Raw genomic sequence first — 20,974 nt, 5'->3', positions numbered from 1 at the left:
GACTTCATCCGTCAGGATCATTACGGTGCATTCGATGTTCACTGTTCTGCCCACATGAAATAAATCCTCAATCGCAATTGAGATATATGAAAGATGAGGTTCACTTTTTCACTGCTGTTAGAAAATGCGAAAAATATAAATAGATTGATTAAATCCCATAAATTGCTGATGTTCATTTTGCGAACATTTATTAATTAATCGATTTAACGAATTGAACGGATAAAACGAATGCGACCATCGCAGCAGACGATCTATAGTTTCGTAGTTTTTATTCAGTCGGTTTATATTAAGTATTCTATTAGTATGTAAGTTCAAAATATAAAGCAATTATGATGGAATCACCTTAAATTTAAGAATTTTCCATTTCCCATAAATATGGAATAAACAATAGTGTGACGTCAAAATACGTAACTATCGTAAGTAGAAATTATAGGGAATCGCCATGTTCTTCCCGAAGACCACACTGATGATTGACAGGGAAAAGTAGTTTATTCGGCGATTGTATGGTGTCATTACGATAAATGACTTAAACAACATTTCTCACAGGTAATGTAGACAATCAGGCTGTCATGTGCGCAATTTAGCATTCTGAATTACCGTTTAATCATTGGATTTTTGCTTGAACACGAGTGGTATACTGTACAGTATAGGTCTTGTTATCTATATCGGGCACAGAGTCTGCAAATAACATGAAGAATGATTCAGATAGGAAGGTGTAGATGAGTCAAGGATTTGGTTTTACATCGTGATTTTGCATTCCATTCAAAAAGAACCTTTATACGTGCACTATTTCGTTGAGAACAGGTATCTCTTTTTTTGTTTAGATTGTTCCGCCTGACTGAACTCATGTTTAGGAAGCAGGATTATTGAAGTGTAATTAAATAGAAATCATATCGTGTTTTCTTCATTCTCCTATATACCGATCTTTCTATATTCCCAAATGCTCAATGATAAGTGTGAGGACATTCTAAAGTATGTAGTTCATTTATGAAGTATAAGCTATTTAATAGCGATATACGTCCATCAATTTTGACATACTAGGGTAGTGTGTACACGCCTTAGATGTATGGAGTGAAAGTATGACACATGAAATTGAAAGAAATACACAACTTTTTAAAACAATTTTTGGCCTCTACAATTATTCATCAGTAGACATTTTTTAACATCAAATATACACTGATTAATTAAACTACAGCAATAGATACATTAAGTTGACACCAGAAATGTATGTACACTTGTCTTCTTTCTGAAGGAATGTATACAAGGTTTTGATAACTTGCATTACTTCTGAATACAAATATCTGTTGAAACCTACACCATATCACTGAGTATATGATTTGTTATTTTCAATTAGATTTCAACTAGTGTGTATTCAATTCAAGTTGCCATTTAATTTTGACACTTATGATTCAGTTTGGAATTATAACTCTAGGTAAGTAGTTTGAAGTAAATCTCATGTTTAATTTGCTACATGTGTATTAAAGTATGTGTGATTGTCTAGGTTAATGTGTGAGTTTTTAGAACATATCTACATAAACATGCAACATAAAACTTTTCTGCTTTTTATCATTATTCCTTATTCAGTGATATTGTGTTATTACTGTGTTCATCATGATATTTTTACACCGCCCAGTTTCTCCAAATACTTGTGCCGACCTGGAAATGACTAAACAATGCATTACCATAGCTTTGGAAAATGTTCACTTTTCTAATTAAAGCAGAAACATAACCTTTGTTGTACTTGCATTTACATATGAAAAACTTCCATTATTAGAAAAATTGATTTGAATAACAGCAATAAAGAAATTTAGATTTAATAACCAGAATTTTGCTTTTGAATAAATATCCTACCTCAGTCGTAGAAGAAATTATATATATACACGATTAAAAAATGTAAATACCATCCAAGTCTAAGGGTTTCTGAACCCTTTGTGAGAGTAAGCTGATGATCAGACTTCAGATCAAAAGCTCAATGCGACCAATGAATTCGTAATCCAATAGAGTAAATATAGATATTTCCAAAGCTGTTTTGTTTATGATCAAATAACTAATAAGAAAATATAAATAAGATAACAATACATTGCTATTCAGGTATCAAACTTTATGGCAATTTGATCATCCTTTTCTGTCTGATTTTTCAAATAAAGCATTTTATGTTAAGTATAACTTTCAGCATTAATTAATGAATATAAAAACATTTTTCTTTTATTTACTTACAGCACAGGTTTAACTTGACAAAACAGACTAAATGAGAGTGCTCGAGACTGAAGCGACACAGTCGTACAACATGGGAAAGAACCGCAAACATAAGATGCGAAAGGCAAAGGAAGCCTCAGAGTCTTCAGATGATGGATGTGCATCAGGTATCCATACAAAAACCTTCACCTTTCTATTTCCTTTATGTGACTTTGGTTTGACCATAAAAGTACATATTAACTTCATTCGCACAAATGGATGTAAACATTTGGAGTTACATGTACATGTTACCTACCTGGTAATTGTTTGTGTCACTATATCCTTGACAAAGGTATGCTTGGCACTGTTGTAAAGTATTAACCTTTAGGTTGAATTTAGAAAATCAGACTAATACATTACATGTACAAGTTTCACTGTCGAGTCCTAGAAGGACAAAACAACTGTAAGATACAATTTAATTCATTTTTTGGCTCTACTGTATCTAACACTATATTTGTATCAAATGGTGCTATACAAGTATGTGTCTTTTGTACAATTACAAGAATCACCCAGTTTGGATAGCCTCATAATTGATATTTTCACTAACAATGTTGTATGTAAAAACCAAATGTGTTGTTTTTTTTGCAGTACCAGTTTGTAATCACATTAATATGGCCGTCAACTTTGCTGCCATGAAGAAAGGATTGACCAAACAAGTGTTTGGGGAGTGTGCTGTAAGTTTTGGTAACAAGCAACTATAATGTTGCAAAACCTCATCGTAATGTGCAGAATTATGTATGTTATTATAGAAATCTATTATTGATTAGTACAGACTAAAGTCTGTTTACAAATTGTTTTCAAACAGCTAAAAATATTTCAAGTGTGTGGTGGACTACAAGAACACAAAATGTTCTAACAGGATAGTGCTTGCTTGTTAAAGGTGGTTTTTATATGGGACGAGCTAGGTTTTCTGAAAAGTAAAATAAGGTTGCCATGACGTAATCTAGTTCTGATTAGGATCTGTAATATTATAGAGTTGTGCAAGTTTTTGAGGCCTACTTCATGATTCCTAAAAGATTTTTGTGGAAGTTCTGTCTTGAATATAAGGTACTTCTTCACATATTCAAGTATCATCACATCTATCAATTGAAGAGAATGGTAAAACACTGTACAGATACATGCATGTTGAATAAAAAAAAATGTGCAGATTTATCTTGTCTTCCTAACATTAAGAGAGGTCTGATCAGTTGTTGATTTTGTGCATTCATATCTTTGATAGTCGTGTTCCAAGGAAAGCTCATCTGGACGTAAACCAGCACAAGGGGAGACTTTGGACCAGGCTGGTGCATCTCATCAGGAAGAAAGTTTGATTAGTGACCTAGAGCCTACACTATGGGTGTGTCTCCAGTGTGGTCACCAGGTATAAAACACTTTCGTGTCATTGGTAGCTTTTTTAGTTGTTAAGTGCTGTAAAGTATATAATATTTACGATTTAGTGTAGTTTTAGTTTAATTGCTTAGACATTGGAAAAAACAAATCAAACCAATGGTAAATTGACCCTGTGGAAACAAAGCACTATAAAACCCATGTATTGTTTACACCTACTTTATATGCACAGGTACATTTTGGGGTTGAAAATTCGCCTCTACTTGTATAGTTAGTGCATCCAAAAGCTTCAGTCATGAACTATCTTCCAGAGCAAAGAAATCAATCCATCAGACATGTTACTCAATGACTACTCACCTATTCAGTTAACCTACTATATTTATTTATCTTGTATACAGAAACATTTGACTTCACACTAATAAACAGTGGTCAGTATTGTAATCTCAGGTACAAGTATACTGTAATTATTTTCCTGATAAATCAGGTAATTTGGATCCATGCATGTCAAATTTTCACTTATGTCTTGCTGTCACATTGTGTGCATGCTAGCTGACACAAATTGAGGCCTCAACTCTGTATTTGCAAGCGATTGGTATATGGAGCTGGGAATGTGTATTCCCCAAGAGTAACAGTGTTTCATGATACATTTTTGAAGATAATGGCTGCAGGGCTATCCCTTTTTATTGTGATGAATTAGTAGTGTAAGACTCATAGAGATGCTTCCTAAACACTAATGAGACCAATATTAAAAGGTAGTGAATCTGTAGTCATCAGTCTCCATCCACATCATATATTAATATGCTGATGCTAACTTCTGCAAATACACAAATGGACATGTGCTGATTGCTTCTTTGTCACGATATCCAACATTAAGGGAAATAAAATGAAATCTGTCATTTCCTAGAAGTCGAACATGAAAGTGTTTCTATATTATAACTGACATTATCCCGAAAAGGCCACTCTCTTTACCGATAAGTATATAATTCATTATGAATCGTTGACCACAAAATTTTCATCTAAATACTAAAATTATGGATGAGTTTGTTTACTGTATAAATTTGTTTACTATATAAATACATGTCATTGTTTTACACCTCATTAAGAATGATCTGTATTTATGTTGTCTTACTAGAATTAGCTATTGATGATGTCATAATTCCTGCCATCCTTCATGATGTCACTATGTAGAATGATAGCATGAACATTATTTAGTAAACAACCACATCCATTTTTTTTTTACTAACATTAGCTGAAAAAATTTGTAGTCAATCTGTCCTGATGAAGCCCAATGTTCGAGGGAAACCGGTAGACCACACCAATAAACACAAGAAAACCAGTCCCTAGCTTATTGTACCCCTTTTTAGATTTACTTTTACTCTCTGATTGCCGTGAATGTTTTTTTTTCGTATCCAAACTAAGGACATTAAGACTAACCTATCCTCCACTTTTCACCTCAGCGTGGGCTCTACCCTTGGTCTTCATTTATTAGACTGTACTTTTGATGTAAAACAACTATTACATCAAAGCATAAATATTGAAATATGTCTTTTCTTTTTTCTTGGCCATTCTTTATACTTTAATCCCCATGCTTTCCTAGACAGTCCAAGACCACCATTCACAAAATCGGAATACTCGGGCTTGATTGTTATCATGATACCTTACCGCAGATATTGTTGGATACCTAACTAAGACTGCCACTAGTCCAGCATTTTCAGCAAGAAAAGTATAGTAAGACATTCAGTAGTCAGTTGGGCTTCCAAAATTTCAATTTACTAGCCCATAGGAGATTCTATCTTCTTGAACTGTTGTGCCAACCTTATGTTCAAGCCCTGAATTTAGTGATGGGTACAGCATAGGTAAAGGAAAATTATAACTTTCAAAAAATTGTCAGAAATTGATAGCAAATTAAGTATATTTGTATACTTGTATTACAGGGATGTGACCGGAATTCCAGGGAAAAGCATGGCCTAAAGCATTACGAGACGCCACGTTCCAGTTGCCACTGTCTGGTTATCAACTCCTCCACCTGGACATGCTGGTAAAAATGGACACAATACTTTTTACAAATTTTCTTGATCTAGACTTGCCAAAAAATGTCTGTTACTGATCTTGTCCTTCCTGCAAACATGTTTTCCTGAATTTGTGATATACAGTAAAATACGGATAAGTTGAAGTTGACAGGACCAAATGCAATATTCAACTTATTCATTGGTTTGACTTGGCCATGTTTCTATGAGCGGAGACATTGTGCATTGAGGATTGGCCTTATTTTCATCACTTCACCAGATATGTGCCTTAATGCATGGCGTGACAGTAATGAATAAGTAATAAGTAAATAGAAACATTTCATATTTTGATACACTAAGGATTTCTTTTATTTGAATGAACAGTTATAAGTATAAATATAAACAAAGAGTGCAATATGAAACACTCGTCATTGCAGACATGCATATGCACCCACTCTCATACACATAACTTTGTGAACTTGATACCTTAAGTAATACAAGTAGTGTACTCATATTTATATCCTTAAGATTGACAAGCCCCATCAACAATATTTTAAAATAAAACTCAATAGATACATACTAGCATCGATAGCACTGAGTTGTGTTATCAAAAGGTGAAGGCTGCAACAATGTCAATGAAGCATAACTGTACATGAACCACACTGTAAATGGAATTAAATAAAACTTGCAGTTTATGTATATACATGTATATCCAGTAAATGTATCTAATCATAATCTAATCTGTCAATGACAGTAAACTAAAGGGATATTCCGGCATCTGTCATTGGTTGTCTGTCATCTTTTACTACATATTGCAACTATTCATGATTGACTGAGCTGATTTTAATCAAATCTGGTCTGAAGCATCCTTGGGGAAAAGAAAAACAACTTTTTGGAATTGGTGGGTCTGAACCTCCTCCATCACACTATCCCTAAAAATCACAATAACTGACTCAGTCATCCCTAAGATTACCAAAGCTGACTCAGCTATCCCAAAAGTTTACCATTCCTAAGTCGGCCATCCCTAAAGTAAAGATCACTTTTCCTGGCTCAGCCATTTCTTAACATTACCATTTTTGACTTGGACATCCTTGAAGATCACACATTCTGACTCGGCCATCCCTAAAGATCACCATTCCTAACACTGCCATCCCTAAAGATCACCATTCCTAACACTGCCATCCCTAAAGATCACCATTCCTAACACTGCCATCCCTAAAGATCACCATTCCTAACACTGCCATCCCTAAAGACGACCATTCCTAACACTGCCATCCCTAAAGATCACCATTCCTAACACTGCCATCCCTAAAGATCACCATTCCTAACACTGCCATCACTAAAGATCACCATTTCTGTCTCGGTCATCCCTGAAAATCACCATTTCTGACTTAGCCGTCCCGAAAGATTTCTGTTCCTCATTTATCTGTATACCTACAAAAGTTAGTGTGTAGACTGAAGTAATTTATTTTATGCTGAAAAGCAGATTCTGCTCAGGTCAGTGTCTTCAGGCCAGTGGTCTAATACAAAACTGTAATTTGTTGGATGTAATCAGCACAAATCGGATGTGGTTTTCTTATGTTCTTGTCTCTGCTTCAGGTGTTACAAATGTGATGATGATATTCCACTGGAGCGCAGTAAAAGGCTACAAGAATGTATGGAGTTTTTGAGAAAACAGGCAGGACTGCCTCAGCCTGAATTAGGTGAGAAAGTAGTTTTCAAAAATTGTATACTGTTCACTTATCACATCTCTCAACAACTTTTATTCGACGAATGAATGCCCAGCTAAGGTGTTCATAAAGTTTTGGAGTAAGTTCACACTATCATCAGTTACATTTGGATAAACACATGAGGTCTTATTAGTTGTATATTGCTTGTATACAGGATATATGTCATGAATCTTCCAACTAATGTAATGTATATTTTGAAAATAATATGGTAACATCAAGTTCTACTCATTTGGTTGTCAGTCAAGGTTAGGGGATCAAATGTTTAACTTCACCTTTTGATATATAATTTCTAACTTTTCACGTATAGTATTGTTGTATCAAATTATAATCCTGATTAAATTTAATGGTTATTGGTCAAATCAATTAAAGGGTCAAAGGTCATACTTATTTATGTTATTTGTAGGCTTTTTCTGCCATTTCAGTATCTTCAGACCAGTGAGTAATGACTTGAAAACACTTTTTCGAAAAACATAATTAATAATATTGATTTGTACTTTTGTAGGTGGTTTCAGAAATCAATGTTTATGCTGTTTATTTTTCGTAACAGTCAAGACAATATTTATTAATTTTTGTCTTTTGTTTAACAAAGTTAAGCGTGTGACTCATGAGGCATCTGCTGCTGTGGATGGAGCAGAACAAGTTGTAAAAGATTCCAATGCTCGACCTCTTACACCAAAGACCTCAACACCTGGACTGTGTAATAAAATCAAGGTATTAAGCAACTGATCTTGAATGAAATACAATTTTTTTTATCCCACTATATTATGTTTGATTATTATCTCTGATTCTCTATTTTACAAAGAACATATTTCTTATCACATTGACCTGTGTTTGTCATGGCAGCTGCCAGGATAGCTTTGTTAAATTGGAAAAGATAATTATTTTTCCTTTATTTGTTACAATTCACACAATTAGTTTTCTCCTCTATGTTATTCATTTTTTTGGTCTTTCGTTATGCATATTTTTCTTTAAGACTGATAAAAAGACCAATATCACAACCAAACAATACATCATTGTTTTGCTAGTTGAACATTTTAATAACCATACTGTTTGGTAGAATCTCTTCTCTTTGTTTTATACAATGTTTAATTGTGAACCTCATGATGACTTGTTTGTCACAAGGTGGCCATTTTGGACTTTGACGAAGTTTCTTATATAATGTGTTTAAGCATCACTAAGCAAAGGTTGATGTAAGTCATACAGTTAAAAAGAATTTCTTTTGCAGCTGTTTGTCATTTTGCATGTACATGCTTGGTCAACAACTATTAAGACATTTTGTGCTTAATTATTGTTTGTAGTTAAGAAGTTTCCTTTCACTGATTAGCTATCCTTGACTCTGTTTTAATTTTGTTTTATTTAGGGCCTGAGTAACCTTGGAAACACTTGTTTCTTCAATGCTGTCTTACAGGTAGGTAGATTTACATATCTATAAAAGAGTAATCAGCACCACAGACTAACTTTTGTGTGTGTATTTTCCCTGGATGTAACCTTTCCAATGCATCTTTAAACACATTTCAAATGCTTGGTCTGTTGTTCAGATATCAGTAATTTAAAAAGTGGTATCCAATCCATTAGATTGAAAGCCTCTATAATTTCAATGACCATCATCCTTAAAACAGTCTTCTCAATAGATTATATACTGCTCGTTAATGTTGTTTTATTTTGATGTCAGCATAAGAGTTTTTGAGTGGACTGACCCACATGGAAATAAGTTCTGAAAGTGGTATCAGATGTGTCTATTATGCTGTAGAACTATGAGAACTGTATTAGGATTACTGGTTTTGATATAGGAACAAATTTTAGTTTTAGTCTCAACTCCATTTTACTGTTTAAGTGTTATAAGTCCAATCATTGAAGTTGATGTTAGAAGTTTGCAGAGACATTGCTCTTTACCAGTAATTACATTTGTGATGTTTTACTAGATACTTCACAATTATTTTTGTTTGTTTCTGAGGTAGTTGGTCAAAGAAATTACCAAATAACCATTGTATTTTGTGTTTATACTTCTTTCATAGATATCTTTTCTATTGGTTTAGAATATGACTCAAACTCACTGTTTTGAGAGTTGTCTGTTGGAGCGTGGAAAGAAAGGGAGGTCAATGTCAATCTCTGGCAAGAGTGACACTGACGACAGTTCCACGGGAGAAGAAAGTGATGGAGAACCCCCACCATTGAAGGAATTACCACGCATCGCTGTGTCTCTGGGAGAGGCTGGGCCACTTACTCAATCACTCATACACTTCCTTCTGGAAATGAACAATAACACCTCGAACCGCAGCTCCACGGTCAACCCTAATGCTCTCTTCAGTCAAGTCTGCAAAAAGTGAGCCATAATTTTCATTTATTGAATCAAAGAAGCTGTATGTTTGCTATTCTATTTCTATGCAAAACTTCAAATAACAAGTTTTTCTTTTCTCATCTTACTGATGAGGAATTTTAATGAGGTTTCGTAGGATGTGAAATGACTAGTAATGGTTACTCTATTACAGAGCCCAGAGATTCCGAGGCTACCAGCAGCAAGACAGCCATGAATTATTGCGTTATTTACTAGACAGCATGAAAATGGAAGAAGTGAAGGTGAGTGCAAATTGAGATGGTAAACACAAAAAGTTGTGAGAGAGAGTTTTAATCAGGCCTATTTTGTCTTCACAAGATTGTTTATTAGTTCATAATTATTACCTTTCCACATGTACATCACATTTCTGGAGCATAGATGGGCAATTTAAGATAATTGTTGTCCATTTTACATCTGTCCTTCCTGTCACTATTTTTTTTTTAATTCTCCTTGGAAATTTTAGGGGGAGCATATAGTTGCTGCTTTGTCTGCCCATCCATCTTGCCATCTATCCATTCGTGTACAGACATAACTTTGCTCACAGTTAAGCCAGGGTCGTGAAACTTGATGTAGATATTGGTTATGCGAAAGAAATGTGCGTTCAGAGGAGGCAACCTCTCAGTTAAAAGTTATTGCCCTTCATTAAAATTTTGTGTCCAATGTATAAGTTTCCTTATCTTTAAACTAGGATAATGAAACTTGGTGTATACATGGGCCATACTTAAGAGGATGTGCAGTGTACTGAAACCACTCAACAGAATTATTGCCCTTTGTTAAAATTTTGTGTTGCTTTTGAAACTGATACAAGAAATTGAATGGCCAAAAGAGTATTTAAAACTTTGACCTTTTGTGAAATTCTCTGAAAACATGTTATGGTTATTGTTGAATTTTTTATGTAAGTTCCCCTTGGTTCCTAGTTGTACTAGTAAAAGAAATGGACCTTAGGTTGGATTTCAAATTTGAACAAATACATATGTTGGAAGTTATTTGTCAGAAAATGCCAATCAGTCTTTTCAAATAAAATTTTGTGTATCCTCTTTTTTGTCTCTAATTGTTCATGTTTGATGTGTAAACTTTACTTCAAAAGTGGATGTTTCCCACAGTGTTCAGAAAAATCCTGATGCGAACATACCAACAGCATTTGTAATCAAGAGTTTCTTTATTTTTTAGAGACGACAGGCTGCTATTTTAAAGTTTTTCAAATTGCCAGAAAATGTCAATCCAAAGAAAGTCGATGAGGAAACTCGATATAGAGTTCGAGGTAAGATTGTAAGAGGGGCAGAATAAAAAGAATGATTCAGAATAACGCTCACCAGAAAGAAAGAAAAATAAAGTTTAAAACAATTCACATTGAAAGATTAATATAATATACCGGAATTAATTTTCTGATTTTCTCTTTACAGAATATGGTCGCCAAGGCAAGCATACTTTTGTGGATGCAGTATTTGGAGGGAGCCTGATTAGCACTGTAATCTGTGAAGAATGTTCTTATGTAAGTATATGCAAAATATAATACTAAAAACAGGATTAAGTGGTTTTGGTGTCCCAAGGGCCATCTGCTTACATAACATTAAAACTGCAACTTATCTCATTGTTCCACAAAATCTTTTTAGATTTAGATTCCAAATCACAATCACTAATGTTTTCAAGCCTTGTGGCCATTTCAGGAAATTGCATTGCATTGGACAATAACATTACGTCATAATGTATGTTACTAAGGTTACTATGGTGTCAGTGCAATTGCCTGAAGATGGCTGCAATGCTTGAAAACTGTATTTATTACATAATTGATCATTTAATACCAATATTGATACTTTTATATACATAAGAATACAACACTAAATTTCAAACCTTACATAAGTTAATATGTTGCATATTCTGAAACTGATACATCATACATATATGTAGTGAATTACTCTACACTATCCATATCTTTTTAAATCACAATTCAGTTGTTTAATAATAATCAAATCTGTGAGACACAAGGCATTGCTAGGAAGATTTGATCAACCTAGCATAGATATATGTATATTAATGAATTTGGAACAATAAGTATAAGACATTAAATTGACTGGAATTGGCTGGTGTAATGGTGAATGCTCAGGTAACCTGTATATGGACACAAATATTGTTATTTCAAATACTTAAAAACCATGGAAATAGTAAATACACTGATTATTAAGTCAAGTTAATGTGCAAATTCGAGAGAAGGGAGTAAGAGAAATTTACAAATGAAAAAGAAAGATGAGACAACCTCCGTTTCTGTTACAGATTTCGCAGATCTTTGAGCCATTTCTGGACATTTCTCTGCCCATTACTGAAGAGAAGGTAGGCCCCTGTTTAAAACCTATATCAACACATCCCTGATGTCGGTTATTTAGCGGTTATTTACCGTTAAAATCATACTTCTAGGTACTTTCAGTACCCATCCCATAGTTAATTAGTGATGATTAATTGACATTGTTAATCAGCATTGTTGAGATGAAGATTCTAAATCATGACATACTCCCAAAGTTGTCAGTAACAGCATGTGATTGTCATGTGATTGTGTGAATATTTATTTCTTTTTTTGTATATTACACTATTATGTTAAGACCTAATCTACTGTTGCACATCTCAAGATTTAATTATAGTGTCATGATGGTGAAGATAGGTAAAGAGCCTCTTTGCTATCATGAAAGGACATAAGAAAGTGTGATTTATTTGATTTTCACTCGAGGCTTGCAAAAATGAAAAAAAAAATGAAATGATTTTTTTTTAAATCTGCTCATTTCATAACTGGAGGCTTGCAATAAAAAGGTTTGAGGGTGGGGGGAAATCTACCTGTTTCATAACTAAAGGCAAGAAAACGAAAAGGAAATAATGTAATTGTTTCGTAACTAGAGGCTTGCAAAAATGAAAGAAAAATAAACTTTAAAATAAAGGTTTACAAGATTTCAAATATATATAAATATGTCCTACAAAAGTGGTAATATGTGAGGAAGTATAATAGGAAAAGTCTCACGGTTATCTGTTTACTTACTCCAGCCTCAGAGACCAAACCAGGTGCCAAGTGGAAGGAAGAAAGAGGTAGCAGCTAGTACTGAGGTCCAGGAGGATTCCCCAGCGATTGGTGTAGATGGATTTGCCTTTAAGGGTGATAAGAACAGTAAACACATCAGCAAAAAGGAAAAACGTCAAGCAAAGAAGGATGCAAAGGTATATACAGTTATTTTATTGCTATGTGTTTCTATGGTAATAGTGCACTTTTATTTGTTTACCTTTAACATTGGTGTATTATGTAATGACTCTGTCATTCCATCCACCTTTCCTATTGTAGAACATTTTGATATTACTATAAATTCCCTGTATGTAATTCTGTCACAAACTTGAGAAACACAAATTGTGACAATAAAGTATAAAGTATAATGATATACAGAATATATATCTAAGTAGCATACTTCAACATGGTTGGACAGTGCATTTTGTTGGAGAAATGCCGATGAGATGACCTGTTACTGGCAATAGATTTAAATATTAGGAAATCGAAAGCCATATTGATTTTTTTTGGAGAGTTATGTCCCTTATCATTATGATGTTACAATCTGATAAAGATGGCCTTTGTGCCCACATAGTTTTGAAACTCTGGCATTTTATTTGCCTTTACTAAGGACATTTCTAGTGAAGGAAGAAAGCTTGTACCGGTAAATCAGTTTAGAGTTTTCTAGGTTATCAACATGGTTTGATTATGAGCACCAAAAATCCTAGAGGTTTAAGTTTTCATTTTATCTCTTAAATACCAAATAGTTTCATTTATGTGGTAAGTGAAAAATACAAATAATCATGTTTTTCAACAGGTGCAAAAATAAATTTGAAATGTTGTGAACTGTTCAACAGCTATCTTTTAGATATATTAGGTTACTAGGTGATTGGATTGTAATATTGAAGTTTATGTAGTTCAGTTATGTGCTTTAGATAATTGGAGGTTAAATTGCTACAAATGAAAATAAATGGCTGGATGAATTTTGCTGTTGAAATTCTCACCTGTATACATCTTGTTTTATGGTGATAGCGGCGTGCCAAAGTTTCCAAGAACCAAGTATTGCCTATGGCAGATGGCAGCACTCTTGTGGAGGAAGAAGATGGGGCTGGAGAGGAGGCAGAGCCTGAAGTTACAGAGACTGAACTACAGAAAGTTGGAGAAGGACAGAAAGAGCCAATAGATGAAGATGGAAATTCCAGTAATAGAGATGACCCATCTGGTAGGAGAACTCTGGAAAATGTGTTTTTGTTTGTTATGTGTACTTTGATTTTGATCATGGAGAAAATAGGGATACTTCCATTCACAATTATATGAAGAATATGATTGAACATTGGATGAAATTTGTTACACTATGTAAGTCATATTATATTAATGATATTACATTGTTACATGCAAGTACATGCCAGAACATACTGATATTGTGATCTGACATAGAACTTACAGATGCAGTAAGATATTGTTTGATTACATCTTAATTTTATTTGCTTGTGTGTTAGATGCTCACTTTGTCTATGGTATATTTTTTTGCAACAGATGCTGATGTGGAGGACAACTTGGAAAGTGATGTCAACCGGTTTGCCAGTCTGTCAGCCTCCTTTGGAGAGAAATGTGCAACAGAAGAGGAGCAGGGAGCCGTTGGTGGTGATGATGACACCTTCCAATCAGGCTGTGTGGTTGAGTCAATCATGCAGGAATCTGGAGGAGCTGGAAATTTGTCAGAGTCCAGTGGCACTTATAAAGGTTCACAGGGGGCAGAAAGCAGCACTGGAGCTGGCTCAATGAGTGGGAGCACAAGCACCATCAAACAAGGACAGGACAGCACAGAGGAAGGACTAGACCAGAATAAGGATAGCAAAAGTCGCATGTGTAATGGGGAGGAGATTGGACATGATAGAGGAAGTAATGGTCACATAGGTAAGGAGGAAGGCCAAGGACAGAGTGATAGTAAAGTTGACCCACAGAATGGACACTGTCAAACCTCAGACTTAAACTTGGATGTAAGCAGTATGGGGGAGAAGAAAATAAATACTAGTCTATGTAATGGTGAACTGGTAGATAAAAGTTGTAACAGTTGTGATGTTGAAATGGTACGGAAAAGTCTTTCAGATACGCACATCGTCAATGGGCATGTAAGTAGTTGTGACATGCCACAGTGTTCAGTGAATAAAGAGCAAACTGGTTTCTGTAACGGAGTCTCCGCTGACACTTCATTACTGACAGATAAACTAGATAAACTACAGTTACATGATGATCCTAGTGAGGAAACAAGAGACTCTTACAACAATACCTCAAGGAATGTGTGTGATCACCAATCCCTTCCAAAGTCACGTTCAGTGGAGTATTTAGGACCCAGTGTAGAAGGTGGGCGTAATTCGCCAAAGCCTTCAAATTCTTCAAGCATGCTTGATGGTGTGCACAAGAAGACTTGTCCTGGTCTGTGTCGACAGGCCTCTAAGCATTCCAAACGTAAAGAGGCAAAGGTAAAGTCAACTTTGACCCTAGGACAAAGATACCAACCGTCGTCACGTGAGTGTTCCATCATGTCATGTCTGCATCAGTTCACATCAGCAGAGCTTCTCACTGGTAACAACAAGTTTGGATGTGCCAACTGTACCAGGATAAAAAATAAACAGAACCCTAACAAAGGTCAGTTCATTAGGCTTCAGATGGGGAAAAGTCAGGGGAATGTTTAATTAATTTTAAAGAACTTGATGAAATAGTTAATGCAGTTTTAATCTTGACTTTAATCAAATCAAGATTCTATTTTTCTTTTATATGGGTATACAGAAAAGTACTCCAGCTTTTAATACAGAATTAGTGATATGTTCATGTTATATATGTATAATATATCATAGTATCATATTCATCAACAGATAAAAAAGATAAGCAGTACTCCATTGCCTCAAAGCAGTACCTGATATTTACACCGCCTCCGATTCTCACACTACATCTAAAACGGTTTGAGCAAGTAAGTATTTACTGAATACATGATTCACAAATCTTCCAGTTAGAATAAAGAGACCACCTGTGTTCAGTTGTTATGCTTACCACCTTTTACCTATATGTTTGTTTAGGTTAATTGAAATCCAAATTGATCTTTAAACCAGATTGAAGCAAGAAGTTTGTTACAGTTACGTTACATTTGTGTACAGAATGAAGCAGATTTTGTGATGTTATTATTCAAATGACTGATGATTATGAAATGATATACAAAAAAAACTTTCACTTTGGTTGTGAATTCTATTTCTCTCAGGTTGGCTACAGTTCCAGAAAAGTAAACCGTCATGTTGACTTCCCCTTTGTGTTGGACTTGGCACCTTACTGTAGTTCCCTATGTCAGGTAAGGGAATAATGACCGTGCATAAATGTAATAAATTTATAAGAGTAGCCTCCCTTGGAATGCTGCGCCTGGCTCAGTGGATGTGCTTGTTCATATTGAAGACCAGATGAGCCTGCATGATAACATTTATATTAGTATCAGAGACCATGTCTGCTGTACTCTAGATCTCATAACTTGCTTTGTATTACAGGGTATCAAGACTGGCCAGCAGAGGATCCTTTATGCCCTGTATGGTGTAGTAGAACACAGTGGCCGTCTCAATGCTGGTCATTACACTGCCTATGTTAAGGTGCGTCCCAATGTAGGCCTCAATAACACCTTCCTCCTGTCAGGATTCCCCAGTCGGCGTGAATACATCCAGCGCTACATGGAAAACCTGGCTAACAGTGTGCCCCCAGAGCGTGAGGAGTCTATTGATGTCCTGGAAGAAAAGCTTGTTCCCCCAGGGCGTTGGTACCACATTAGTGACAGTCGTGTTACAGAGGCTACAGAGTCTACTGTACAGCGTGCTCAGGCCTACCTTCTGTTTTATGAACGTATTTACTAGACACCTTAACATATTCACATCATAAGATTTAAGGAGCTCTCATAAGAAATAACCAAGTGAACATGACATCAAGTTGGCCATTGATAATCATTCCCTAAAACAGTTGTTTAAAAGTCTAGGATTTTCAATTTGATGTAGATATGTAATATTGTACTGCAGTTGTGTACAAAGTGTTGGTAATTGTGAACAGGCTAGCTTATGCTAAGTCATTGTGATAGTTTCCTTTTTATCCTCCACAGTAACTACAAAATAATTTTAATGATCTCATTCAGCTTTGCCTCACAACATGGTGATGTGCTGTCTTGTCACATGGAGTTGATGGCTAGAATTTATTTTTTTCTCACAAAATTTAACGGATAAAAATTACCTTTCTGTTTGAAATTTGGGAATTTGTCACGGGATGCACTTCCACAGATAATAACATCCTGCTATAAACTTTTCTTTTAAAACTACACAATTTTACAACTTTAGGACATGTCTTAAATCAAGTCTTATTGTTTCTTATTGTACAGTGCACATTATCAACTGCACTATAGTGACTGAACTGTGTGGTGTTACAAAAATTAAGTATACTGAGAACATGTCCTTTTAAAGACATGTTATGAAATTGCAAGGTTTTTTTTATACTAGCATGATTCATTTTTCTTTTACCGGCAAAAAGCTGCTATGCTAATGTTACATAATTATGAAAGTTTATGAAATTTCATTTTTATATGAAACTGTTATAAATATTCATTAGGATCACACCATTCATATTATTAAGTGTGAAGAAAAAACTTTCAAATCACCGTGCAACATATTTTTTGTCAGTGATAATCTCTTGCCAAATTTTATTTCTTTTTTATATTAATATATGTATATAGATATATAAATTTTCCAATTGCACATTCACTGAAGCAATAGATGTTTTTGTTATTAAATTAGTGTCACAGGAAAATATTGTTACCAGTGATTTGTTAATGGACTATTCTTTGAAGGTCCGAAGTTATTATTATGTGCTATAACTAATGTGATCACTCAGTTTTGAGTGCCAGAGGAATTTAATTAATATATGGCATCGTTTAAAGTATGAACATTCTATGGTGCCATTTTGAACTTGGAATTAAAAGTTTTTTATTTCTTTCTACCTGAATAGCTAAGTACCAATCATGAAAACAACAAAACATTTTCAACATTAACTTCATTGAAAATTGCCGCTGCATATATAATATTGTTAAAGCTCTAGCATCAGGTTGGATAGTTTTTACTTTACAGCTATTTAGATTTTCATTGTATGAGGTAAAATGTGGAATTAAAAAGCAGATTCTGATTGGTGATTATTTTTATTTATTTATCTTTGATTTTTTATATTTAGTAAGTGGTCATTCTACTCTATATTTTCATGATAAACTCTCATTGTCATTTCAGAAAATGATATTATTGATATTCAATACATACAAGATTCACAGTTATAGCTATAAAGGATTGTTAGTCAAAAACAACAGAGGAGTTGGAACACTTTCTCTGCTGGTTCTATTTTATACTGACTTGTTGTATTGTTTTTATTATTTTCATGTCTTTGACTCAAAGTTCATATATACCTGACTTTCTGCAAAATTTTATATTTTGCTGTTTGATATATTGTAAAAGCTTGTAAGTTACAAGTCTTTTTGTTGCAAAAATGGAACACTATACTTATAAATAAAAATAGAATGTTGTTTGAGTGCTAGGGTGAGGTTTTGGGTTGGTTACTGATACAGGTAAGGTTAATTATATATGTACCATCACGACAGTGATTGCCATACAAACTCCTGTATAGACAGGACTGTGGCCTTAAATCTTAATTCCTACAGTTGCATCAATAGATGTTTAATTCATGAGCCAACCAGACTGGACAGGCATCACAGCACAGTAAGCAGGTTGGTGCTTGAACTTTAATCCTTCTTCCTCAATTTATATGTATATTGGATTCATCTTGGTGAAAAAACAAAACAAAAAAATAGATTATTTCAATACGATGACATTGTCCATGTGATGCTTGATCTGTGAGGAAAAAATTATTTTAAGGCAGAGTCTGTTTTTACTTGTTACTATTTTCTGTTTTGCTTTTTTCTTTTACACCTTTGTACAATTTTGAGTTAGAATTATGGTGCCATTAACATGTCGGGTATTGCACTACTTGTGAAGTTCCCTGCACCATAAAGTTTCTTTTCTCCAACTTAGATGGATTTATGCTGATGGCCTGTAGATATTCAAACAACTTCTGTTTTCTGGCAAAATTGCTGCAATTTTCTGACTTCTGATTGGCTAATATCTTTTCACCGATAAATCTTGTTCTATTCAGAGCATCAAGATGGGATTTGGTGGAAAGGATAAGTATAGGGTCATCTATTAGTTGGCATAACAAAAAACAGTGACATTTTCACAAAATGGCTGCCAAATGGAGGTTTCTGATTGGTGGAAGTTTTAATAAAATTTGGTATGTATGTGTAGTATGACATCTAAATCATGATGATGATGTCTGTTTTCTGATTGGGCAAAGTGGCCGAATAGGGGTGTTAATTGAAAGCTTCATTTTTATAGGTGTGCATCAGGGTACCCAGCAAGTGTTATGTTCATTGTTTAAAATATTGAAATGGTGCACTGGGTGATGCAAAGCTTCCTTGCAAGCTATGTTGAAGCACGACTGAAAGAGAAGTTTAGGGGACTGCAGTAACCAGTAACAGGTCCCTTTACACTTGGTCAACATTAAATTGGAGGAAGGGAAGAGAGGGGGGTTTTCCCATGTTTTCTTCCACCAAATTATTTCTTCCTTATTGACACAATGTGTTGCATTCCATTTTTGTGCCTCTTTGATCTAGGTGAAATCTATCTTTAAGAAACTTGGCTTTTTCCATGATGTGTTACATGCTATTTTCACATCCTTTCAGTCAAGGTCACTGATCAAGGTCAAATGTCAAATCATCTTCATTACTGAAGATTATTAAAACATTACACAAATGCTGTAATTGCAGTACCCTACATGTCACATTCCACTTGAACATCTATTTTAATCACGAATGTTGTTTGAAGTTAAATTCAGGTCCAACAAATAAATGTTTTATGCTTTAAACATCTTAAAACACTGTTATAAATATCATTCGATATTGTATGCTGCAGTCACATTAAGAACCTTTAAAATCAGCATTATATACAAAATTATACTAACATTACCATCAAACAGAGGAAGGGAACATGTTTTCATGTAATTTAGGATTTTTCCTCTTTATACAGGACAGTTCTAGAAGATTGTCCCATTTTAGTTACAGAATATTATTGAAAACTTCCTTTATTTCATTTTCCTGCACGACTTTGTGAATGACTTTGCCAAGTGGTCTGCCACTTTTAGAATATGTAAATGAAAAGTAGAAGCTATTTCCTTTCAAAGTAATTGAGAAAGTAAATTCTTACTGTTTTCAGATTGTCCTATATATAGCTCGAAAACATTTGGCACAAGTCATTTGTGATATAAAGAAGATTTTTCCAGTGCTGTATACAATGTGATATGAGGTTTTAGTCTTGTTTAGAACAGCTAGCCACATCAGGGGATTATTGGAGGCTGGTAACTGACACAGTTGTCTGCCAGATATGTCTCCTAATTTGTTGACTGTATTCTTAAAAAAATGTGCTTGATAGTGGATGACTTTGGAGTAATTACTGTTAATTGTTGTTAAAGACATTTTCAGAACTCAATATCATTGTTATAAGATATTTACACAATAGCGATCTTATAATAAAAACAAACTGATAAACAGATTCTTGTCAATTTCTATGTCCTCTTAGCTGTTCATGTCTCTGGACTTTGTTTAAATTTTGTCTCACTTAATTTTATGTGTGTACAGCACAACCATACATATATCAATGACGTACAAGACAAACAAACTTGGATTCAAAGTGGCTAACATGTCTCGTGCTGTACAAAACATTCAGGCAGGCATAAATGCTCTTCAAAAACAATCAAACATGAAACAAATATGAAAAAAGACAGTCAAGAATTAACCAAAGATGAATGAGACAGCCATGCATGAATGAAAGATTAACAAGACAGCCATGCACGAATGAAAGATTAACAAGACAGCCATGCACGAATGAAAGATTAACAAGACAGCCATGCACGAATGAAAGATTAACAAGACAGCCATGCACGAATGAAAGATTAACAAGACAGCCATGCACGAATGAAAGATTAACAAGACAGCCATGCACGAATGAAAGATTAACAAGACAGCCATGCACGAATGAAAGATTAACAAGACAGCCATGCACGAATGAAAGATTAACAAGACAGCCATGCACGAATGAAAGATTAACAAGACAGCCATGCACAAATGAAAGATTAACAAGACAGCCATGCACGAATGAAAGATTAACAAGACAGCCATGCACGAATGAAAGATTAACAAGACAGCCATGCA

At 34.5% G+C, this 20,974-nt stretch overlaps 1 protein-coding gene across 1 annotated transcript; it reads left to right on the top strand.

The window, feature by feature from the left end:
• The first annotated feature begins 463 nt into the window (after window positions 1-463).
• On the top strand, window positions 464-20,313 carry LOC132557331 (ubiquitin carboxyl-terminal hydrolase 16-like). The gene is made up of 19 exons (XM_060221815.1): window positions 464-546; window positions 2,220-2,363; window positions 2,824-2,909; window positions 3,455-3,595; window positions 5,496-5,599; window positions 7,167-7,270; window positions 7,887-8,008; window positions 8,658-8,705; window positions 9,334-9,620; window positions 9,787-9,874; window positions 10,803-10,893; window positions 11,036-11,124; window positions 11,904-11,960; window positions 12,660-12,830; window positions 13,684-13,873; window positions 14,188-15,300; window positions 15,528-15,622; window positions 15,908-15,994; window positions 16,185-20,313. The coding sequence occupies exons 2-19, from the start codon at window positions 2,249-2,251 to the stop codon at window positions 16,539-16,541; spliced, it is 3,345 nt and encodes a 1,114-aa protein (XP_060077798.1). The 5' UTR covers window positions 464-546; window positions 2,220-2,248; the 3' UTR covers window positions 16,542-20,313.
• Window positions 20,314-20,974: the final 661 nt, after the last annotated feature.

The sequence above is a fragment of the Ylistrum balloti genome, unplaced genomic scaffold, assembly GCF_031769215.1.
Source record: "Ylistrum balloti isolate Yb309-2 unplaced genomic scaffold, AGI_CSIRO_Ybal_v1 Utg370660, whole genome shotgun sequence".
Lineage (NCBI taxonomy): Eukaryota > Metazoa > Mollusca > Bivalvia > Pectinida > Pectinidae > Ylistrum > Ylistrum balloti.
This window is presented reverse-complemented; position numbering and strand designations above follow the sequence as displayed.

Bases quoted from the DNA above. Each gene is read 5' to 3' on its own strand.
- LOC132557331 (XM_060221815.1), top strand. From the start codon at position 2,249: ATGAGAGTGCTCGAGACTGAAGCGACACAGTCGTACAACATGGGAAAG. The intron at 3,596-5,495 runs GTATAAAACACT...CTTGTATTACAG, and splicing joins GTCTCCAGTGTGGTCACCAG to GGATGTGACCGGAATTCCAG. The intron at 7,271-7,886 runs GTGAGAAAGTAG...TGTTTAACAAAG, and splicing joins ACTGCCTCAGCCTGAATTAG to TTAAGCGTGTGACTCATGAG.